The 25,276-nt window shown below is 39.6% G+C and overlaps 4 protein-coding genes across 5 annotated transcripts in view; 2 read left to right on the plus strand and 2 right to left on the minus strand.

Moving 5' to 3' along the window:
- Window positions 1–476: 476 nt before the first annotated feature.
- LOC107274528 (keratin, type I cytoskeletal 9) lies at window positions 477–1,134 on the minus strand (the record flags this gene model as incomplete). Its single annotated transcript, XM_025091915.1, has 1 exon — window positions 477–1,134. A coding segment is annotated over exon 1 (573 nt), but the record flags the coding sequence as incomplete, so codon positions are not given.
- A 577-nt stretch (window positions 1,135–1,711) lies between these two features.
- The window catches only part of LOC107274694 (dynein-1-beta heavy chain, flagellar inner arm I1 complex), a 32,510-nt gene continuing 8,945 nt past the window's right edge, over window positions 1,712–25,276 (plus strand). Inside the window, exons 1-2 of one of the 2 annotated variants that reach the window (XM_015754081.2) lie at window positions 1,712–2,259; window positions 18,025–18,235. The gene's annotated coding sequence lies outside the window, so the exon portion shown is untranslated. The remainder of the gene's footprint in view (window positions 2,260–18,024; window positions 18,236–25,276) is intronic. The other variant, XM_015754083.2, reaches the window with a different exon arrangement.
- On the plus strand, window positions 19,646–21,929 carry LOC107274703. The gene is made up of 7 exons (XM_025091916.1): window positions 19,646–19,668; window positions 20,280–20,476; window positions 20,780–20,916; window positions 20,999–21,118; window positions 21,189–21,496; window positions 21,565–21,693; window positions 21,795–21,929. Exons 4-7 carry the CDS (start codon window positions 21,064–21,066, stop codon window positions 21,855–21,857), a joined length of 555 nt encoding a protein of 184 aa, XP_024947684.1. The 5' UTR covers window positions 19,646–19,668; window positions 20,280–20,476; window positions 20,780–20,916; window positions 20,999–21,063; the 3' UTR covers window positions 21,858–21,929.
- Window positions 21,944–24,987, minus strand: LOC107274699 (protein phosphatase 1H). Its single transcript, XM_015754094.2, has 6 exons — window positions 24,194–24,987; window positions 23,858–24,115; window positions 23,549–23,766; window positions 23,209–23,479; window positions 22,875–23,134; window positions 21,944–22,805 (listed from the first exon to the last, which is right to left on the minus strand). The coding sequence occupies exons 1-6, from the start codon at window positions 24,389–24,391 to the stop codon at window positions 22,586–22,588; spliced, it is 1,425 nt and encodes a 474-aa protein (XP_015609580.1). The 5' UTR covers window positions 24,392–24,987; the 3' UTR covers window positions 21,944–22,585.

Consider the following 25,276-nt stretch of genomic DNA (forward strand, 5'->3'; position numbering starts at 1 on the left):
CTACCCGTGCCGCCGCCGCTACCCGTGCCGCCGCCGCTACCCGTGCCGCCGCCGCTACCCGTGCCGCCGCCGCTACCCGTGCCGCCGCCGCTACCCGTGCCGCCGCCGCTACCCGTGCCGCCGCCGCTACCCGTGCCGCCGCCGCTACCCGTGCCGCCGCCGCTACCCGTGCCGCCGCCGCTACCCGTGCCGCCGCCGCTACCCGTGCCGCCGCCGCTACCCGTGCCGCCGCCGCTACCCGTGCCGCCGCCGCTACCCGTGCCGCCGCCGCTACCCGTGCCGCCGCCGCTACCCGTGCCGCCGCCGCTACCCGTGCCGCCGCCGCTACCCGTGCCGCCGCCGCTACCCGTGCCGCCGCCGCTACCCGTGCCGCCGCCGCTACCCGTGCCGCCGCCGCTACCCGTGCCGCCGCCGCTACCCGTGCCGCCGCCGCTACCCGTGCCGCCGCCGCTACCCGTGCCGCCGCCGCTACCCGTGCCGCCGCCGCTACCCGTGCCGCCGCCGCTACCCGTGCCGCCGCCGCTACCCGTGCCGCCGCCGCTACCCGTGCCGCCGCCGCTACCCGTGCCGCCGCCGCTACCCGTGCCGCCGCCGCTACTGGTTCCATTATTGCAAGTGCCGTTCGTCCCACCAGAGCTGGTTCCGTTATTGCAAGTGCCGTTCGTGGCACTCGAGCTGGAGTTCCCGGAACTGGTTCCATTATTGCAAGTGCCGTTCGTCCCACCAGAGCTGGTTCCGTTATTGCAAGTGCCATTATTGAGAGTGCCATTGCCCGCGGTAGTGCTGGAATTGGTTCCATTCGTGCCACCGGAGCCGCTGCCACCGGAGCCGCTGCCACCGGAGCCGCTGCCACCGGAGCCGCCGCTATCGGACCTGCAGGTACCAGAGCCGCCTCTCGAGGGCCTGGCTCTGTTGTTGGCAATGCTGTTCGTTCTACCAGAGCCGCCGTTTCCGGAGGCGCCTCTACCGTAGCCGTTGGCGGAATTAATCCCTGCTGCGATTGTTGCACACAGCACAAGTGCCAAAACGAATATAAATTTCTGACCCATCCTAAAACCGTTATTAATGGTTTTATATCACCATTCTACACAAACCAGAGTCACCGCTATTCTAAATTTATAATCAAGTGTTTCGCAGTTATATACCCATTTTACATCTTTATTTATTCAGTAGATGCGATCCTTTTCTTTCGTTATCGTTTGATTTATCATTAGTACTAATTATATATGTTAATTATATCATCAATATTAATAGTGTTTGTTATAATAGTAATTACATCCAGACTATAATGACAACAAGCGATCATTTAACTGAAATGATTAGTAATATTTATCAATTTCCTACCACGATGACTAAAGGACATACCCACCCATAAGTGAACTTCTCGAAAGAATAAGTATGATTAATTGAGAAATTATTTGACTATGTTTCTAAGAAAACTTCTTTAAATCGCACAATAATCACATGATTGTTTGAGAAATTATCGCAATGTAAAAAGTAGAAAACAAATTATTATTGAAAAATATAAAGGACCACAGATCGACACACCAAATTACATATGTATTTAATTATAATTTGTATGGTAAATTACATTTGTATTTAATATTTATTTGACAAACTAATTACTAATTAGTAATTATATTTGTATTTAGTATATATTTGATTTGGCTAATTACTAATTACATATGTGTTTAGTATTCATTGACAAACTAATTATAAATTACATTTGTATTTAGTATTTATTTGGAAAACTAATTACTAATTACGTATTATAACATGAATTTTACATTCCACATCATAAATGATCCGCAGCTATAGGGAACGTAGAAAGCATAATCTAAAATGTTTCAAACGTCAGTTCTAGGTTAAAACGCACAGATTCCTTAGTTCTAAGTTAAACAGCCTCTCATCCGTCTTGGTGTTAATATTTCTTTGCTTTGCTGTAGTTTTTCCTTTCTTTGTTGTTTGAACACTTTGGCGCAACCACTTTGTCTGAGAACTTATGGTATGGAACCTAACACCAGGAGAAGTGAGGAACGAGGAGCTGAATTTGGAGGATATTTCGAGACCGACTGCCACCGACCAGGAGTCGACGTGTCTTCCTCGCCCTGCGGCGAGGCCGTTAAAAAATCCACGAAGGGCCCAAGCCATATAACTGTCGGAGCCAGTGGCTGGGGGGATGGTGGGGAGCCACCGGTACCGTGGACTTTTGCGCACCCTGCCCTACAAACGGACTACCGCAACCGAAGACTTCCGAAAGTATGTACCACCGACAGCTTTGGTCAACTTCGTGTCTAGGCTATGACCCTCACTGCACAGTGCACCTTTAGCGATCATTATTTGCAATAATTCAATAGGTTCTCACCGATTAAGTAAATAGTGGGGTCAAGAGGTCTCAAGCTCGGTGAAATCAAAAAGCATTTCACTTACGAAAAGTAGCAAGGGTAGGAATTGAAGAAATAACGATAAAAAAGAAAAATTAGAAGGGAAGAAAGAAAGGACGCCCTTCTGATTCCTCTGAGAATTTGCTCTTGTCAACTGCGATATTTGATTCTCTCCCCTTGACTACCCGATTTATAACTTGGCGAATATTTCTTGGTGTTAGTAAAAAATACCATTTAGGCCTTCTACTTCAACGGTAAAATCTCCGGCTTTCGATTGTGCCGATGTGAATGTCTTTCGGCATCGGGCTAACAAAAATGACGTTAGTGCTAGACTTTGCGATTTATTAGATAGTTTATTCCGATAATATCATTTTTTTCGATGTTTGCCGCATGAGGCCCTGAAGTAGATTAAACTGCTGAAATCTGTCTGTAAAATAACCTTGCTATAATGTTGCAGCTTTTCTTTAGTGCCGCATTTTTTTCGATATTTCATAATTATATAATTTGTTTGTGCTTCGCATCTTCTAGCTGCTCCTCGTAGATTTTTCAACTGTAATTCCTTATACAGTTGAGTATATTGAAAATTCTTTTGACCCTCGCAACGATCGCGTGTGTTTTCGCCAGCTGTTCTTGCCATTCCTCTCGAGCACGGCTGATTAAAAGTACATATATTATTCTAAAATAAATGTATATCGTAAGGAAATAATTATAACAACTATAGGATGCTCCTAGTAGTATTTCTTATACTTTATGCTCTCACAATTTATGTAATTTCATGGTGTTACCTGTTTCGTATCTTATATGTATCGCGTGCTTTCCTTTTAATTTTCGCATTTCCAGACGCTGAGATCGACTCTTTCCTATTCGCGTGAATAATTCTGTTACCACCCGAAAAATCGTCTTAATTAAAAATTAATATTTACCTAAAATTAGTATAATTTATTTTTGAGAAGGTTGACCAGATTTATATATCCGATTGATACTTCGTGGATTCGTTCCGCATGGTTTTAGTGTCATTTTAGTATTCCTTCTGCGTTAGTTTAAGTAAAATGTTATAAAAATTCCTTCCACATCTTCGTTGATTCATATTCGAGCATATTATCTTGCCTTGCGAATCTTTTGGCTATTAGAGTCCATATATTTAGCGTTATTAAATTGTATAAAGTCACCGTATTATATTATTTAGTTAATAATTATTTTTTCAGACCGTGATACAAAAAGAAAAGATATATATAGGAACAAACAAAATACGGCTCGAATCAAACCTACGTATATTCTTAAAATTTAACATTTAACACTAATACCACGCACTCGTTCACACTCATTCTCACTATTATAATATAAATATAAATATATAATCTGATTATAACATCAACTAATTTTCATTTGAAATCCACACAAACGACTTGAATTTTATAAACTAAGAATCCCAAAATCAACCATCCTTCGTCAATGAAGTCTAGATAATTGTACGTAATTAAGGTGGACAATACCGATATACATATATTGTAGAAGAGTAATTTTAGTATATCATCCTCATCATCACATAGGCTTAATATTCCATGAAATATTCAGGATCGGTTGATGGATTCACGTTATTTTCCTGTTCTTCGTTCTGATGATACCATGTGGTTTCTGTTCATTGAATCCGTACCAGGGAAAACCAAAAAAACCTGTCGCCTGATATCTCTCGCTGCTGCTGATATACTCGGTGGTAACACTTAATAAAACTTAAAGAAATCGGTGTTTCGTCTGAGACAGTCGATTTGCAAAAGGGACGAGAAGCCTCGTGCTCTTAGCTACCTTGGTTCCCGTAAAAAGAGAGAGGGGATAATAGTATTGTATAATAATGCCCTCAGCTCTCAGTGATGTTTAGCATAATTAAAATACAGAAAATAACTCTGTTGATAACCAACCGTTACAGTATATAATTTCTCTAGATAAATTAATTATCAAGAGACTCGGTCGAGTTTCGCGCCAAGTACAGGCAACCGGCTGTACAGGGCACAGCTCGCCGAGACTCTTTACTTGAGTCAACTCTTATACCTGTGTTTGGAACGAAATATCTTATTAACCGCTATACATGAGAAAAAGTTATTGATACATTCACTATAGGAATTGAGGGTCCTGAATTGATTGCCACCACGTTCAATACGATTAATATACGAGATCAAGGCGTATTGAGATGGCGAGCGAGATGATTTTATTTCAGTTCCGTCGTCGTCGTATTCGCACGTCCATCGCATTTTTTACACGACAGATGGCGCTGACTGCTGTGCCTTCTTTACCTATTTGTAATCTGTATGGTGTTAGTAATTTACAAATACACAACACAATCGAATACACTTTATACGTAAAGCTACCGTTCATACCGAATTTCCAGTTAGTATAATGGTGCTTTCACAACAGTAAAGAATTATTAAGTTTTTAATAGCATTCATGTGAAAGCGCGCGTGTATGGATGTATGTATATGTGTGCTTCGGCATAGTTCCTCGTATTTTAAGTGACAGTTTTTAGAGATACAGGATGTCCAGGTGTTCCTCTCCGTAGTTTCCTGTATCTAGGTGACGGACGTGGAAATCCAGGGTGTCCAGATGTTCCGCTCCGTAGTTTCCTGCATCTAGGTGTCAGACGTGGAAGTTCAGGGTGTTCAGGGGTTCCGCTCCGTAGTTTCCTGCATCTAGGTGTCAGACGTGGAAGTTCAGGGTGTTCAGGGGTTCCGCTCCGTAGTTTCCTGCATCTAGGTGTCAGACGTGGAAGTTCAGGGTGTTCAGGGGTTCCGCTCCGTAGTTTCCTGCATCTAGGTGTCAGACGTGGAAGTTCAGGGTGTTCAGGGGTTCCGCTCCGTAGTTTCCTGCATCTAGGTGTCAGACGTGGAAGTTCAGGGTGTTCAGGGGTTCCGCTCCGTAGTTTCCTGTGTCCAGGTGTTGGATGTGGAAGTCCAGGGTTTCCAGGCATTCCGCTCCGTAGTTTCTTGTATCTAGGTGTCGGACGTAGAAGTCTAGAGTGTTCAGAAAAGTGTGCAACGAGCGACGCTTTGGCGCTTCGCTCAAACAATAGTATCCTCTCTGTTGTTCGCACGGCCTGAGGTACGTAAATATTCCAGCACACTTTCCTCTCTTACGATTACCACACGGCTTCAACAAGCTGGACACCATTAACGACGCTTATATGCACTGAAGATTACATTTTCTTTAAAAATTTGTATATATCTTCATGCATTTCTAAAAAAAAGGGACTTACAAATTATATTTATATGCCATTAAACATTTTCGACGACGCAATATATTTTTCTGATTAGCGACATGATAATGCAATTACATTTTATATCTGTGAAAATATAGATTTCAGTGTTTAGAGCTTCTATGTCCCGTTGAACAACAAAAACTTGTGATATCCCCCAAAAAACACTTACATGTAAAAAACTACGCCAAGTACAGGAGCGCTATGTATTCCTCTAATAAAAAGTATTGATATCAGATTATTGAGGCCAAGTACATAAGTCACTACATATTTGCCTATTATATGATCTAGCACTGGCCCATCATTTTAATTGTATTTTCAAAATTTCTTATAACGTTTTCACTACTCTTTTACATTACTACTGCTTCCCGTAGTTGATTATGATTTAATGGTCATTTAATAATGATTAAAACTTTAGGTGATTCCTTATCGACTACTACTTGGCGGGTCCATGCCAGGAATTCCAAAGTACTTACTTTGAACGTACTAATAGTATCCTAAAACTATATGTTTGTTATTAAGCTTTTACCGTGATTATTTTTGACGAGTTATTGTGAATGAGCTGTATATAGAAAGTTGACATTGGTTTTGAGTTTGATGACTGGCATAATGAACGCGAATTTATGTCAAGAAATGCACGAACCCGCAATAGTACTCGATAAGGAATCACCTAAAGTTTTATTAACTATTAAATGACCATTAAATCATAATCAACTACGGGAAGCAGTAGTAATGTAAAAGAGTAGTGAAAACGTTACAGGACATTTTGAAAATACAATTAAAATGATGGGCCAGTGCTAGATCATATTATAGGCAAATATGTAGTGACTTATGTACTTGGCCTCAATGATGTGATATCAATACTTTTTATTAGAGGAATACGCGGCACTCCTGTACTTTGCGTAGTTTTTTACACGTAAGTATTTTTTGGGGGATTTACTTTACTTCCTTCTGCTTCTCCGCTTGATATTTCTTCTATTGATTGCCTATATTTACTCGCACCTTTGTTTCCGCATTTATATCGTGGTAATATCTTTAAATTAACCTCATTTTAGTTTATATACAATCACCTTTTCCTGCTTTGTTAATTTAGCGTAAGACTCTTGTTACCCTGATCTGGCTTACCACGCATTGCTCATATCTTGTGTTTCTGCTTGCCGTCTGTTTTGACTTGTATTAATTTCTTTCATCAGTTTTCCTTATATTTGCTATTGACTGCTTGTCTTAAAATACACCTCTAGTGCGTTAAATCGAATTTAATGGCTTTTTCCTAATTTCTTTCTAACCTTCTCGAAACGCCACGACTCTTCCGTCTAGCTAGTCGCTTTATCGGGCATTTAGTGCTGAAAATCCTCTCGCTCATCTTCCGCGTTAGTGATCATCTTACGGACCAGCCGTTATTTCTTAGTGCATCTCGTAATTAGATTTTGGGTGAACTTCAAGAACGGGAGACCCGTCTAACATGGGAGGCGCGGTCCCCGATTTCGTTATATTCATGTTTAGTTTTTAGTGTAAACCGACATTTTCCGAATTGGGTAAATTAATTGGTGACGCAGAGAGTGCGAAGTACTCGTAATACTCCCGCGAGGGATATTTGGCGCCCAACCCTTTCTTTATACAATACTTACTACAGATATATTATGGAATCATTATCATACTGCTAACTGTATTAATATGAATATTTTGTATTTTGTTCTAGTCATAGTACCTGTTCTGAGTAAATTCAGCACCGCATTCAGAGTGCTTCAAGCATTATATTCATAAGAGTGCAATGTGAAATCTATTATCATTCAAGATATTTTTCATCATAAATTTGTAGTGATCATGCTTTTTATACTTGTAAAATAGTTTGAAATCGATTCACCGATGGAGAATTATCTCTGTGATTTAAGAAACCTAAAAGTATGTAGACCGAACCAAAAGTCAAGTATTTCCAAGGAATAGCTCGTATCTGAATCAAAGACAAAAGCTGTTATGTTTGTTTGTAAAGGAATAACTAACCTCTTACTGTTAATTTATATAGTTTGACTTTGGTCTGTCCAAGTTCCTATTACGTAAGTTGCACTCACATAATTATTTTCAATATTTTTTTAAATATTAACTATTTACTGTCAAGTTTCTACATTACATATGGTATTTTACATATATGTACTTTATATTCATGTCATTTTTATTCTGTACATTTCTATTTTTTTTTATATTCAATAAATTTTGTATGTAATACACAGTAGCCTAAATGTTACCAAAATAAAAGAAATCTATTGCCATTTGAAGGACGATAATTATCTTTCCCTTGGACAATACTATTGCAATTTTGAAGCTATTTCGGCTATTTTAATTACATAAAAGTCACTCAATAAATAAACTACGAAATTAAGAATCTTCGACGGGGTAACCTAATAGAACACCCTGCAGAAAATTGATTATTGTTCTCGTGGTTCTATAAACAATAACTCTGTCTCATGTGAATTTTACTTTATTATTTTTCATACTGTAATTAATTTACTATGTAAATAACTCGTTAGATAGCTTTATAAAATATAATGCTACTTGAAAAAAAGACTAATTATAATTATTACAACTAGTCTACAAATAATTATTAAATATAAGTGTAATTAGTAATTAGTTTACCAATAAATATTAAATACAAATGTAATTTGTAATTAGAAAGAATTCAAATTACAACGTGCCCATCTCTGTAAAGGACTATATCTCTGCGAATTCAATCAATAATTATTATTGTCGATGAGACGCCAGGGGTAAGGTGTTGGGCCTCAATCTCGTAATAGACGACGACCCCTATAATTCATGGGTAACCTAACTCTATCTAATGCTGGGGTCTCCCATGCGGACCCTGTTCATCACACACGTACACAAGTTCCCAGGATTCTACATGTCTCTGCGCGATAGCCTCCGTTCACAAGCGCCGATACTGCCAGGTTGAAAGCCATCACGCTACGCCATGGAATACGTTAACCCACATAGTACGTGCCTACGTGTAAACCCGTTCGTTTCTAGTTACGATGACACTACCAATAGAAATAACGAGCAGAATTGATCAGACACCCTCGGACACCCTTCTTTTTCCTTTCACAGAAAATACAATCGATTCTACCATACAATAAAACACTATGACACTAATTCAGTTTAAATGAATTCGCACAAACTCATTGGAACCGTAATATATCGAATGACTTCGAATTTCAATAATTACCTAGGCAACCAGCAGTATTTACATACAAATTGGAAAACCAAGCGTACAGGTTTCTTTCGGATAATAGTCAAAGGATTGTCATTTTTTATAGTTTCATCAAGATACTAGTTGTCATATAATAGGACAATAATAATAACATTGACTAATACAGATTTACAATCTACCCTATCTGCATTATAACGGCTGCTTTGTCACAGTCGTCTCGGTACGCCTGACAAGATCCTTATTAACCGTTTGAGCACCCAATATGTCCCTCTGCGTACGCACTTAATCCCGCCGAGGAAGTAGATATACTCGGATCATTAAGTCAGCAGCCAGATATACACCAGCGGAATCTCCAAACTCTGTCGATAGGCATGAGCTATCATGCATCAAGGTGTATATCCCTGTCCGTTCCCTCAATTGACTAGTAAACTCAACACCTTTGTTCCTTTGTCTTGAAATTCTCAATGACAACGTCAGAATCTGAAAATAAATCAATACATAATTTTCCTTAAATGCTTGACTAATAGAATATTAACAGTCTTACCAGCTCTTTGACAAATTCATCAGCTTCCTTAGAATGTTCATCTCGCAGCCACCCTGGAGGTTTGCACATCACTTGCGGTCGTACATGCATCACTCGAGATGCTCGAGCATTCTATGCAACGTTAATTTACTGCGAAGCAAGCTCTGCCGACATGAATGGAACCACTGATACACCAAAAGCAAGAATGGCCTATGAATGCGCACCATGGTCCTCTCGCGTAAGAACATTTCCAGCCTGTATATCGTAGTGCCTTCGCAATGAACTGTACCCAAGATCCGTATTAGATGTTGCATACGTAGTATTTTAAGGTATGGTATATGTATACTAACTGTAGGTAATGCCCTTATTACTATCTAGATTACCATATAGATACTCCAGATGCGAAACAGGGTTGAGGCGTTATTCATTCAACAGACAAACCTTGACTAGCTGTCTGAGCTCCATGGTACGTGCCTTTCCAAAGCATTGCAAACGTGCCAAAATGCCCCAGCAGTGGCTTCTATGTCCAGATAGACTGAGGCTTTCAAGGTTAATTAACAGAGAAAACTAATCGATTATATATATATATATATAACGTACGATGGAATTATAATAAGGTTCCAACATGAGACACCCAGAGACTTCAGTTTTATCACTATACATTTTTTGGTACATGTTATGACTGATGCAGATTCGTATTGCAAATTAAGTAACATATTCAAAAATTTAATATAGTGAAGTGTAATATATGGACACCAAAAAACACTTACGTGTAAAAACCTTTGCCAAGTACAAGAATGTTGTGAATTTCTTTAAAAAAAAAGTATTAAAATCATACTATTAATGCCACGTATATAAATCAGCACATATATGTTTATTATATGATCTGACACTAGCCCATCATTTAAATTGTATTTTCAAAATTTCCTATAACGTCTTCACTACTCTTTTATATTACTACTTGATTACGATTTAATGGTCTTTTAATAATTAATAGAATTTTAGATGATTCCTTATCGAGTACTACTTGGCGGATCTTAAATTTTTCATTTATCGACAAATAATTGCCATGGTATTCTCATTGTCAGGTTTTTAGTATTTTTAATTCTATATGAATTATTGGTAAAATAAATTCGGCTAACGACTACTCAATTGAAATATGCAGCAACATAACAGAGCACTGCGATACATCGGCATTTCAGGAGAATAACCATTCAGGGAATTTCATTTCAATAGTGTGGTACATTTGGGTGCCATTCTGGGTAACATTCTGACCATTAGATAAAATCACTGGTAGCCACCCGAGTAAGATTTACTCTTATGTATACATATAGTATATTCTACATATCAAAACCGCGCGGCACAGATTACGCAGTCTAAAAAGGCATATAAATTTAATTTGTAAGTTCATTTTTTTAAGAAATATAAAAAAATATATACAAATTTCAAAATGAAACGTAATCTTGAATTCAGATAAGCGTCATTAACAATGTCCAACTTGTTGACGCCGTGTGGTAAAGGTAAGAGAGGAGAGTAGTGCAGGATTAATTACGTACCTCAGGCCGTGCGAGCGACAGAGAGGATACTATAGTCTGAGCGAAACGCCAAAGCGTCGCTCTTGCGTCCTTTTCGCAGAGCATCAGTGCGAACGAGTCGGCAATACAACGCTAGCGTAGCTCTCGCAAGGTTTGGCCCTTCGCTTGGACAGTAGTGCTCTCTCCGTTACACGCACGGCCCGAGATACGTAAAAAGTCACCGCTCACTCTCCTCTCTTACCTCACCGCACGGCGTCAACAAGCAGAACGCCATTAATGACGCTGAGTTACATGACTTGCTTCATCACCTTGGTCATGCGTAAGGTAATTACAAAAATAAGTAAATTCTCACTTAATCGAAGATATAAAAGTCAACTCTAAAATGCAAATTTGAAAAAACGCATATCTCTTAAAAACTTTTTTCCTCGACACCAAAGTGTTGGCAATTTAATTGCCTTGCAGGATCACACGATTACACCCTGACATAGAGTTCTACTATTGAACTGAATATCCGCGGAGTAGTTAAAGCGAAACCATTTTGCACGACACTTATTGAAAGAAAGGTAAATAAGATCCAAACTAGATCATGATCTCATGCGAAATAATATGAGCACAAAATCATTACTTAGCACAATTAGAAGAAGAGAAAAATCCCATTGGATTTATATCAAGTGCAGATCGGGAGTGACCATCATCACAAAAATTCAGATCGACGGGTACGAGTTTCCTCCATTACTCGCGACAGATTTTCGTTAATGCGAAACGCTGAATCCTGTCAAAAAGTTAAACTGACAAATATTATCCACGAAAATTCGTAAAGTTCTTTCATGCCGAGAGTGCAAAGCCAAACAGATACAAAATACAATAAAATTGAAGCAGCAGTAAATAATGAACCAAAGCAAAGACTGGGAGAGCTGTCGATCGCGAAGGAGTATTGATTATCTGATCGAGATAAAACAGACTGGATCGTTCGTGGAGCATACCCGCTCTACATATAGCATAGGTACCTCCCGCACGTTACCGCGAGCGTGATAAGAAAATCGCTTGGCAGCCAAAGCCAATTAATTTCGCTTCGTAATTAGATTCTCCGGGTCGAGCGCAGAGCGTTTTCGCCAAATTGACGTAGCGCGAGGTTGCACAAGATATAGGAAACCGATGCGATTTCAGGCAGCAAGTCAACCTATGCAGTTCGATACGATAAATTCTGCATACCTATAATATGCAGCTATATCCCCGTAGAAAGTTTCATGTAAATTGAGTAAACCCTCTAATTTCGCGGCTGTAACTTAAATGCTATATGAGCTTCGTACTGCAAATATAATGCATATTTACTAATAGGGAGATCACTCGTGGACGTAGACATACATACAACAATGCTTGTACCATGAGGATTGACTCTATGGAATTTCGATCCTAGATGGGAAACAACTGCTGGTAGGGAGCCTGTTCTATTTTGCGTTTGTCACGGGACGATAAGGTTAAACAATTCTAGCAAATTACAAACGCGACCTTCCGTTTCGCAATGCTCGATACGTACACCGGGTTGTTCAGCTCAAACGCATCACCTGATGATAGCATACCCATTTGGTTCTAATGATAAATCCAAGTTCAGGTGGTGAGTTTGGATTAAATCCCCAAGTATACGTTAATATACGATACATACCACGAACAGGTACGAGTACAGATTCCGTTCGTATTTCTGTTATTAAATCTTAACCATGAATCCTCCCCCACCGCGCTATATCCTATATATCAACCTATCTCTTCTGTGGTATCCATGCTTGAACGGCCTCTCCTCATCAGCTTTCCTTTGTTCCTGTTTTTTATCCTGGGTTATGGGTTTAGGATCAGATATAGGGGTTGGTCGTCGGGATGGAGTAGGGAGTAGCCTCAGTTGACGCGTTCGAGTGGCACTCGGAATTTTTTTCAAACCCTCGATCTTGGATCCGGGACTCGAAAGCCGAGGAGCTTTCGGCCTAGAGGTAAAAGCTCCACTTTTTCATAATACCAATGAAACTTGACGTACCTCGACCTTGAACCGTCTGCCTATCTACATCACACTAACCCCATTGATGAAAAAGAACGTCGATCCGTTTGCTTATCGTATTCGCTGCCTCTCTATTCCTCTCGATTATAATGAAAAATCGTGGCACAGTCCAGACTTTGGCTCCGGTAATGAATATTTCACAATAGGCTCCTTCAGCAGGGTTGTTCATGTTAATCTGGTACGTAAATCAGGCGTTACAATACGTCGCCGTGGATCCAGTGGCGCTACCGTGAAGTTTTGCTTTCCGCAAATGTAGTTTACATAGATTGGCTGACTGCAATAGCTCGTTACACAATGTCGTTGTGGGTTACATTTTTCCTACAACGAGATGTTCCCTAGGGAATGAAAGCCCTTATAGGTGCAGGCAAGGTGGGATTTTGTATCTTTATGCAGACCGCACCGTTAAACTAAAAGTACCCGTGCCGACTGCACTAAAACTGCAGTAAATCGATATAACGTCAGGATGATAACGCTTCTCGCTCGGCGCGCTTTACCACGCGTTGGAAAGAGCAAGCATCCAATCCCTCTTCTGTACGGTTAGTTTCCGATTCTAACCTCAATTTTTTTCTTCGCTCTTGTAGCTTCTCTTTAATTTATTTTTCTTTTCTCCACGTCATTCCCGTTTGCCGAGGCACTCGAGCGTTAGCCGAGCTTCCTCCGGCGCATTAACCTTAATTTTAAAGCAAATTACAGTTCCGAAAGTTAACAGGTTAAATGAAAAGCGTCGCGTCCATGAATCCCCGATGCGATTCCAGTTTCTCACCCTCTTCAAGGAAACTCCGACTGGCTTTATCGCGCGTAGATCTCGGTCTATCTTACGGGAGACTGAAAAGATATATTTTGTAGGTTAACCCAGAAGCACCTTCGGGCCCCAAATAATTCGGCGGCTTCCTGCTTCCAGGATTTGCGCTTAGAACGTGGACGTGCTTCGATTAATTAACATTCGCAGTCGTACGTGAAATTTCTTGTACGCGCCAATGCCTATTATGAGCCCTCAAATGTGATCCTGGACAATGAACTCCACCAGGAGGCAGTAGCGAGTAAGGAAGAATCATCGACCAAATACACAAAGGTGGTAGGAGCGACGTAAACAATTCCTGGTACAACGAGGAGCCCTCGGACGGTCTGCGTATAACAAGGAATCCGTTGCTTGCTGCAATTAGACGACACCTGGGGATTTGTTCGTCCTGACTGAGCACAGCTTGATCGTTCATGCGAACTCATGGCGTCTCCCAATGAAAGTGTCTCCTGGCATGCGATTGTTGGCTTACAAAAACCAAGTTAGTCTATTAAAGTACCAAGATCACAATTGACATTAGGAATTAGTAAGTAGACACGTGCCAGATTTTTTGCTAAGCGGCAAAACGAGACAAAGAATATGAGGACGTGGCAAAAGAATCCTCAAGGAGGATTCTAACCGTCAGGGCCGTTAACCCCTTTGGCCAGTGGAAAAAAAAGAAAAGTTTTTAAAGCACCAGAGGGATTAATTGGCCGGACGTCGTCGTATCACTGTAGCTGATAGCAAGGAGCTTTCGCTACAAGGAGACGACGGCTCCTTGAGTCTCGAAAGATTCGCAAGGATGCGCTTGCGGGAAACTACGTCACATCCGTCGAAAATCAATTCGCAAAATTGGATTTGGGTTATTTGAGGCTGGCCGATGATCAATGAAAGAAGCGGATATTTTTCATTTTCCGCAGCTCACAAAGAGCAGCTTTGCACGCCCGATTCACCAAGCACGACGGATTATAACATTACAGGTTATGTCAGCGCGAAATGGAGTTATTGGCATAGCGCAACGGAGCGCAGAGGAACTCGCCCCGACGTACGCTAATTTGATATTGGATAACCGTTTCTGTCGTGGGCAACCATACCTCTGCTTGAAACGTACCCACGTCTGGCAACGATCCTCCCACAAAGACATTAACATGTGAAAGCCGTTCCTATGATCACTGCAGATTCTGACAACATTAAATGAGTGATCTGAAAGCACCATACAAAATTTAATGAGAGTACTAAACGAAATAAAAGGACACCTTCGAAAAGCCACATAATCCTGAAAGCAATCTCTCGGAGATTACACAAAGGGAACTGAAAAAATCTTAATTTGGTACACGCGAGATTTCACGTTGGGTTATACTGCGTGGAGATATATATGTTATATAATACATATATATATATAGCGTGTATACCATATACGTAACTATATGTAAGCGACGCAACATGCGGGCAATCGCTCCGCCCCCCGACGGATAAAAATTTTGAGAAAAGCCCGTCGCTCTCGGTTTTATAATCTGCTGACGGCGTAGCGAGGCGGGCCCGCCATTATCTAAAAAAATAGTTAATGGCGGCAAAAAGCGTTCGCGAACCTGAGAGGAGGGAAGGGAGGAAGGAAGGAAGGAAGGAAGGAAGGAAATTTTCTTCCTCTCTATTTTTCCCGTTCCTTTTGACCCTTCGGCTCACTCACACTGATCGATCGAACCAGCTATGTTTTTGCAACTCCTTGTCATTTGATCACAACAGACCACAAGTTACATTAAAGCTTCCCTTTGATTTCCCCGGAAGCCCTTAAGACAATAAGCTCGCGGAAACTCCATTAGCGACGTTTATAAATCATCTCACTTTACCGCGCTCCCCCCGTTCAAGTCCTTGCCACTTTCACTCTCTCCAGCTTTTCTCGAGTCTCTTTGAAATTTCATCGCATCCGGAAGTGTCAAGGAAACGAACGAGTTACGACGTAAAATGAAGTTGGACTTGACATCGTTAAAATATCTCGGATAAAAGCGATTTTGAATTTTTAAATTAAACCCCTCATCGTTGTTTCATGTCGCTACAACTGCAGCAACACCATTTCGCCATTATTGAGGAGACACTTTAAACAATGAGAACCGTGCACTGGACATAAATAATAACCCTAAGAATTCAGTAACAAGGTGACGTTACAAGTATTCGAAATTGCATTTGTGCAGGACCCACGTTTAACTGCTTACTCCACGTTAATCTTCACTAATTCCTCTACCTGTATATTTCTAATGTGTTCAAAGTGAAATTCCACTTGGAAATTCAATAACTTTCCCTCTCAAAGCTACTGACTTCCGGTCTTTCCCATTTGCGTCCTATGTCGACTGTTGTTACTAAGGTCGTTCCATCCTTGCAGCTCTCGGAGCTATCAGGCGTAGGAAATACGATGAGGAGCACAAGAGATGGGTATGGTGAGCAGGTGTCTTCTGAAAATACAAAACGATAGAAAGGGTGAAGAAGAAACAGCGGTTACGAAAGCAGTAAGGTTATCCCGCGGGAACAAACTTACCGCATTATACGCTGGATCACGTTCGGCAACGAGACGCAACGTTTTGGCTAAAAGGGATCCTGGCTACTACTATATGGATACTAGCGAGTGAAGCTGGTAGCTAATAGCAAGCAGAGTAGAGTCCTTGGATCCTGACTAAGAGGGTTGAAAATAGGCACGAGTCGGGGCGACGAGTTAACGAGGAACGGTTGATGACGGAAACAAGTCTCTGGCAACGGTGGCTCCATGATCCAGAGGGTGCGGAGAGGACGAATCTTCATTAAGCTTTTCCCGGAAATTCAAGGTGACTTTCGGTCCTGATCCACGGCACGAAACTCAAAGATTTTCTCGCATATCTCTCTCTCTCTCTCTCTCTCTCCCCCCTTCCTCCCTCACTCTCGCCCTGTATCTCCTCTCGTTCCCGCGTTAAATCTCGTCAGTTGATAAAAGCAACGGAACCGCCTATATCGAGGGTCCATCCGATAAGACGACGACGCCTAAGCAAGGAAACCTTCTCGAGTTCGCTAACGATGATGTATCGCAGGACCACAGGACCTCCAAGTTCTGGCGATTCTGATGCGACCAAACTATCTTCCTTCCTTCCTCTCGCCACTCTGGACCACAGCATCCCCATAGCCATCCCCTACTGCCCGCACCATACTCTCCATGACGACCAGCCACCCTTGCAAGGCACTGGGCTCCTACGACAGAAGGTGACTGATCGCCCGTCATAACTCGGCATCGTGAAAAACATTATTTCGCTGGTACACTTAGGCTTTTTTCGAAAGCAAAAGACCCGCTACGGTCAACAATCATCCTCTGGGAAACCGGAGCCCGGGGCTTTTCCGATATGAGAAAATTAATATTTCCACTTCTTACAAGCGGCATCCCAGTAATGGGTGATGGCTTTCTGTGGCTGACATGGCTTTTAACGACGGTCGATCCGTGTAGGAATGGACAAACGGATAATTCAGGAAAGGTACTGGAATGGTACTGGAGCGCGCCACGTGTGGGTGGGTCATATTGGAGATTTTAAAGATTGAATGGTATAACGTATATAATACATAACGTCAAGGAGGAAAAGGGCCATTCCATTGGATTGACGCTATCATCTAAGTGCTTTCTTTTACTTTATTCTCTTTGACCTTATATTTTCGCTTTTTCTTTCGAGGGTAGGTATTATTTTTCCTGACTATCGCGATACTGCTTTTCAGGGCGCCATACCGTCTAATAAACGTCGAGGTGGCCTCTCCTTCTCAAAAGCTCAAGACTCTTGAAACCCCTTTTGGTTCCTCCCGAACGTTTCGACTGCTCCGTATATTCTCTCCCCATCCAGCATTTCTCTCTCTCTGCACTCCGCTAGTATCTCCCGCTTTATTTCCCTTCTACCCATCGTTCATCCCTCGAGCTCTCTCGATTATGCTCTCTGTTCGTTTTCACTTTCAGCCGTAAGAGGATTCTCATTAGCCTTCCACTAATGCATCCACGGCTCATTTTAATAGCCAACCGCCCCTGGCAGCTTCCTAGGGGCGCAACACGGCTCAGAGCCGTTTTATATTTCAATCCCTAAATACGTTAAGTGAATCTGTATAGTCAGCTAGTCTGAGCTGCGGCTAGACGTCTTCACAGAATTATCCTTGTTGCCTGCAGGGAAGAAGAATTTTATATATTACAATATTCCTACACTCGCAGTGCTATTTTAATTAATCAAACTTTTTACCGAATCATACCCTGCTATAGTACAATTGATTCTCCTTCTCTCTATAAACTTACGTAAACTTATCGCACGTTGTATTCTTGTTTAGTAACTGGACAAAGTCTGAGGAGCTTCCGCTCTTGTTTCCTACGTCGTTCAACCGTTTTCACGCTCTTCTACTTCTTTCGCGAATGAAAATACGTCGTTGCGGTCAAAACTCGCAGTGACTTTTGCCGCTTTACGAAAGTTCACGATAAAGTTCCTGGGTCGGACATCGCCGCAGTGTTAGTCCGCAACCGAATAACAGCACGTGAAACGAGGTAAGCTTAAGGCTGTTTTTCATTTTGGGAAACACGTGAATTCGTATTGTCGGATATGGGTGTCAGTTGTAGATCTTCGATAAAAAATGAAACTACTAGAGCACTGACCATGCTTCAATAATATCATAAACACTAACAATAGCAACTGAAAATACTTCAGTGATATAATATTATAAAGACTTATTGAATACCGAAGTTTTTTTTCAAACTTATATGGATAACCTTAAATATCACTTGTCAATGTTAAATTTATTTATTATATACTGCATCATATCAGAATTTTGTGAAATAAAAAGAAATCAAATAGTTTTGCCAGACCGATGCAAAAGATATTTTCTGATGAAACGAAAGACTGAAGTAAAAGCATCCACCGAGCTTTGTACGAATGAGCTTTTGCTTTTACTAGGCAGCATTTTCTACGGGTCTGCAAGTATTCGCCATATCATATGGCGCGAATCCGAGCGTTACCAAAGTGTTGGTAGCGCTAGCGAAGTAGCGTCAAAGGGACACCAGATATTCGTAATTCTGTCATTCTAATGCATTTTAGCGCATCCCCCAAGTCTAGTAAGTCTGGAAGTTGTTGTACGTGTTATGAGAGATTGACAGAGAGAACATTTGGAAGCTTATCCTCTAAAAAAAAGAAAATTTGTCACTGTCTGCAATGCTTCTCCATTTTTAGCAATGATGCAGAATGAAGGTTCTGTAATGGAGAAAAAAGATACAATAATTTACTTTTATAGAACGTAATCAAAGCATGTACTCCATATCTGATCTTCGTTTGATTTATACTTTACTAAATCACGAATGGAACTTATTAACACGTGGGGAGAAAAATGAAACCTGGTCGAAACGCTTTTTGTCCTGGGTACATCACTTTAAACTATATATATGGGAGTTAATGGGTTATGTGACACCCGATACTCGTGGATATTACGTGCTTGCTCTTATAGTCATTATGGGACTTGGTATTATGTTAGTATTACTTTTTTGCCTTATACACGTTTCATTTAAAAGTTTCATTTTAAAATATTCCAATTAACGTTAATACCTTAGTTTCGCAATTTATGAAATTATGGGACAATTCCTTCGAGTGGACTCTCTAAAACGACTTCATGAGAAGCAGATGGACAGGAAGCCAATCTTAATATCGGAGGACAAGCACGAAATCAGGTCGAGACAAGAAAGTCAACTGGTGGAAACTGTCTCGGAAACTGGCATAACTTTGTCTACTCTCACAGCCATTGTAAAACCGACTGTTCGCACTGATAGAGAAATTTCAAAAATAGCACAGAAGCCAAACCGTGAGTTGAACTTTTGTCACAGGTTGGCCAGCTATATTATTTTACGCCAATTTGTATAGTTGACATTCAACGTGATTCGAGGAACGATGTGACAAGTCAGGCCGCTGGATTTGGTACTTCCACTGGGAAAATGTCAGTCTTAGCTTTTTTAAAGGATGCAATTAAGTTATCGATTTCTGATAAAAATGATTTTCAAGACCTCACTCCCAAAATGGATGTAAACAGATTAGAGGAAGAAATTAGTGAAATTGACTTGACATCGTTAATCTTAACACCCAAATGCTCCTCGTCACTTAACGTTTTAAATAGTCGTGATTCACGAACGACAAATTTTCATGAAAATGTTAATAGAAGTGAAACAAATTCTCTTGATGATTCTATACCCGTCTGCGACGCGGAAGACGTGTCCATTATTCAGAATGAAATTAAAAATAAAACATCTCAATTCGAAGCAATATCTATTTGCGGAGCGTTACCATCGCCATTAATTCCACAAGCAGTAAGATTATTTAAACGGAAATTTTCAAATTAAATCTCGATATCAATTAATTTTGCTTCCGCTATTAGAATTGCGAAAATCGAAACTCATCATATATTCTTGGACATTTCGCGCCGAAATTACCAGAACTTGATTTTTCTCCAATCGCGGATATACAAAACCTCACTTCCGTAAATCCAGTAATTGACATAAAATAGTATTAAAATAAACTTATTTTCAAATAATTTTACTAGTTACGTTTCAGTCGGGATATCAAAAATCATATGGCGAATGCGAGTCTCACAAAAAGCGTGCAGTAAAATGCGAGAACAAGGGGAAGGAAAATTCATCCGTTCGGCTGGATGAACTGAAAATATTAAACGAACCTAGAGAAGAATACAGGAAAGATCAAAGCGACTCAAGCAGGTCTTCCAGAAAATCAAGTCATCGCAGCCAGTCCTTGTATAGAACATATATATCTTGACTATCTCATAACATATATATATATATATATATATATATATATATATATATATATATATATATATATATATATATATATATATATATATATATATATATATATATATATATATATATATATATATATATATATATATATATATATATATATATATATATATATATATATATATATATATATATATATATATATATATATATATCTTGATATGCGTCATATATATCGTACCGTAGAGAGAAATAAATGTTTCGACTCACCATACGTATATCTGACTTCCGCAGGTCTAAGAAGACGCCATCCAACATATCTCGACGTGCAGAAAGTGAATCACAAATTGTTACAGAAGAGCACAGACACACTTGCGATGTATCACGACTGCAAAGTAGAATTCCAAGACGTAGTCCAAGCGTAGAACCAAGTAGACACATAATAAACTGACTAGAATAACTAACAAGAAAAATCATTGTCTGACAACGGTTAACAATGAAATGTTATTACAGCCATTCACACTAAAACGGATGAATTTAAAATATGGCTGAACCCGTTATTCCCTTCACGAAATTTAATGAGAAAACTATGCTGCAACTCTGTAGCGAATGTTACCTTTACACCAGAAAGTGGTAGATTAATAACTTGTGAAGTAGAAATTGAATTTTTATTCCTTATTGCAGCTTTGTATCTTATGGATAGGATCGAAAATACCGGTACCTATGAGATCGTTCAGATGGAACAATTCCAATAGTCCTGATTTCTCAAGTCCTGTACGTACCTATACAGACTCGACAAATATCACAGACAATTCTCTGATAGAAAGCAGTCCTGTCATAGAGATTGAGAAACCTTATACTCAATCGAAAAAGGAGAATCCTTCGCTTATCGAAAGTTATGTTTCGCGACGTTACAATGTTGCGAGATTGCAAGATGGAAGAACCGATAGAAAATATGAGATACCGTTGAAAAATGAAAGCGAAGCTCCACAACAATACCACGGCACGCAGGTATCCTTTTGTAACTTTTGATATTGTTCAATTCTTACCTTTACTATATATTCATATAACATAACTAGAATCCGAGACGAATTGTGACTTGTGGAAGAAAGCTTGCACAGACTTCTTGCAGTCGACCGTTACAAAATCTAATGGCCGTACGTTATGGGAAATCGGAAGTGACGCAAATTCCACGACGATCTTATGCAGTATGAATCTTATATAATTAAACAAAAGTTTATTCATATTTTCAGATAACTTTTATTCCTTTATTAATTACTTATCAATTATTTGTTGGTTTTTTTAACAGAGAAAATCACCAACACGGACATTAGACTTTTCTTTGAACTCGCTGAGTAGTTTAGAAAAGTAGTTCACGAAGATTGCATTACTTTAAAACTTTGAAATATTGGAAATTAGAAATATTTTGGGAATGGCCGTTAGAAAAATTATTAAAAATATTTTTAAATGCTTTTTTTCCATTTATTCGTTACATTAATTACAATCAGCTACTAGGTCGTACAATATATGATACATGATTAGTTAGCGAATAATTATATATTATTTCGCTTTCAAAAATATACTAATGCAATTGTTATCTATTTACAAATATAAGTGTAATATATATAGATGACTTATTCAAAGTCACTTTTGCATACCTACATTTATTTGGAATCACGTGCATCTATAAAAGTTATACACGATGCATTCGAGTTAAATATCATCAATAGTATCTTATACAAAGTCTCACAGGCTAAATTAATTCAAATAAATAATTCGGCATAGGAATATTTATAGAGTAAACCGTGCCGCAAGTAAAGGAATGCATATTCGTGTTATGTGCCTCTTTCATACGTAATATATGAGGATGTTCTTATGCTAATGCAAGAGAGATTTTGAAAGATCATGTTTTAATATTAAAACAAAATAAATGCACTAAATTCACTGTACAAAAAGATTCATCCCTAGTAGTAATTGCATGGCTATAAATTTCCAAAAAAGAAATTAAGAGTATCTGAAAAACCCACGTGCTTCTGGCATCTGAAACATACTAAACGTATGTACTAAATATCGCATCACTAGATATGTAAAATTCTTTGTTTAAGTTGAAGTATATTGCTGTGTAGTTTTTATCCATTGCTTATGTTCACATAAATAAGGATAAATTGGTACAGCTAGTACACTTATGTCATCAACCGATGGTATCGAAGGTTTAGTATTTTTTGCAATACCCTCAGAATTTTCACTTTTTGTTCGCCAAGCTCGTCCTACCAATTGACCTCTTGCAGCCTGAACCAATTCCTGAGCTCCCATTGTGAGTCTAACAATGAAGGGAAAAAAAGATAAATCTGTAGAATCACTAAGATGAACATTCGTATAAAGGTATTACCTGTATTCCAAGGAAGGAGTATCAGGGGCTAGAGTTTTTCTTAATATATTAGCAGCCTCTTTTTCTGTAATGACGTCCCACAACCCATCAGTTGCCATAATAACGCAGTCCCTCTCAGTGAGATCATAATCATCTAAATTTAATGATGTCACTTCGGGTTGTGAAGACAAAAACGGTTTAATGCTAACACCGGTGTTAGCTGCCTTCAGACCGTGATCACCAAATCCTCTTGTGACACCAATAGTTCCCATTACTCTGCTCTGTAAATATCATATCGTCATTTCTAAAGTCATCTTATTATTGAGAATAAGAATGATTTTGAACGTGTAATTACCCTTTTACCACGTCCAGAAATTAGTGGCAATCTTAAATCTGGTCGGGCTAAAGATTTGTATGCCCAGCCAGTCATGTGAGGATCTCTGTATAAAATCATTAGACCTAGTTCTTGTTGAATTGGACGGCGCATGAATTCTAATTGTGTAAAGTGACCCTTTAATAATTCTCCACCTCTAAGGGACCCTAAAGCCCTTACACGGTGCGACTCCGAATCTGGAGTGTGATCTCTCGTGAGAGATTTTTGTCCCTCGCCAACAACGAGGACAGTCCTAAGTTAATAATTAATAAATAAGATATGTTTATAATCATTATCGGAAAATGAAGTCATAGTATAATACCTGGAATCTCCCGCACCAGCTGCATATAATCTGCCATTCAAGAATAAAATTGTAATAGCCGTACAACCACCGCCACCACGTTGAGCTTGCATTTCAACAGATTGATCCATCAATCTGTAAGCTATTTCTATAGCACCCGTAACAAGATCACTACCCTTTACTACAGCTGTATCACTTTCATTAAATAAATCAACACTGGGTATTGTCATTAGTCTATCCTATAAAAAAGAGAGTTGTAAGACTTTGACTTATAGCAAAGTAGTTTGTACATTTCAATTTAAACATTATGAACAAATTGTTTGTACTTACAAGAATAATTCTATGAAGATGTATTCTTGCACTGAGAGCTACTTGATAGCCTGCATGACCATCAAACATAGAAAACATTACATATGGTATTGTAATATTAGAATCATGTAACTTTAAATCGCCCCGCGTGGCTGAAGCTTGATCTTCATTTAACTTGCTTTTCCCTGCGTTTATGCATTCCGCATATCCAGCACACCATGGCAGTCTGCTCAAATCCCTGGGTACTATAATTGGTCTTACTCTATGGTCAGCGCTCACCTAATGTCAAAGAATTATTTTTTAATGAAATTATTAACAGAAATAACTAGATACCTTGATATATCTTTAAGTATATACCTGCGTTTCTTCACTAGTTAATCCTAAGAAGCTTGGTCTACTATAAGGCATAGTTTCTATTTCCAATGCTGCATTAGCATTTATATAGTCGATATCCACATCGCCATCAGTAACAGGATATTCTATGCCAAGTTCGCTAGTACCCAGCTCACTTGCGCCAACAGCATTCATCAAAACTGTCTTAAATCGATTGAGCATTTTGCTTTTATTATTAATTACCGTCCGTAAATGAAAACACTTAGCAATGACAATAGCTTATTTACACTAATTTATCAGTAATGTATACATGTGAAAATTCTTATTACAAGCTCTTGATTGATATTATACCAGAAAGAAATGTCGAAAACACGAAGGCATGGAAAATGATAAAAGAAACGCTATATTTCTGTCTCATCATAAAATAAGTAAATTCCAAACGTCACGCAGGTTAGCTGTCAGCTGTCATTATGCTGGCAAACGCATAATAAACAATGCAAGTAAACTAATTTAAATAGGTACACGTAATTAAATAACTTAATTTATCGTTTGATTAGCACAAGTTATATGTTGTCCAGTTCACCAGATCTCCTAATTTTAGTCGAACCAATTTACAGATAGAAACCCCAAGGAACAACATTCACTTTTTCCAATGAGGACAGAAAACTCTTATGATGAATTACATGCGGTGGGTGGTTTCCATTTTCTCATCTTCTCAACTGTAGGTACTGCTACAATTGCAGTATAGGAATCTACATTACAAATTACCGATAAGATTACATTCTAAAAACTAAATGCACATACAGAGATGAATAGGGAGATTCACAACACTACGGCAGTGATGAGTGGGGAGATGCACAACGCTCCGGTTTTAGGCGATACCAAAATCATGGCGCTAAATCGTAGCGACGAGTCTGGAAGTAGGATTTTGTGATCATCGCCTCCATCGACAAAGCATATCCCGTCGTAGCCGAGCTAAACGTAAACAAAAACGTGTAGCATGGCGGACAGAGGTTCTCCGCTACTCACCGCTGGTTCCCAAAGCAACTATTAGAACGAGACCGGGAACTATAGAACTTTTCAAAAACTATTAAAAGAGCTTATTGT

Source organism: Cephus cinctus, unplaced genomic scaffold (genome assembly GCF_000341935.2).
Source record: "Cephus cinctus unplaced genomic scaffold, Ccin1 Ccin1_scaffold0101, whole genome shotgun sequence".
Classification (NCBI taxonomy): Eukaryota; Metazoa; Arthropoda; class Insecta; order Hymenoptera; family Cephidae; genus Cephus; species Cephus cinctus.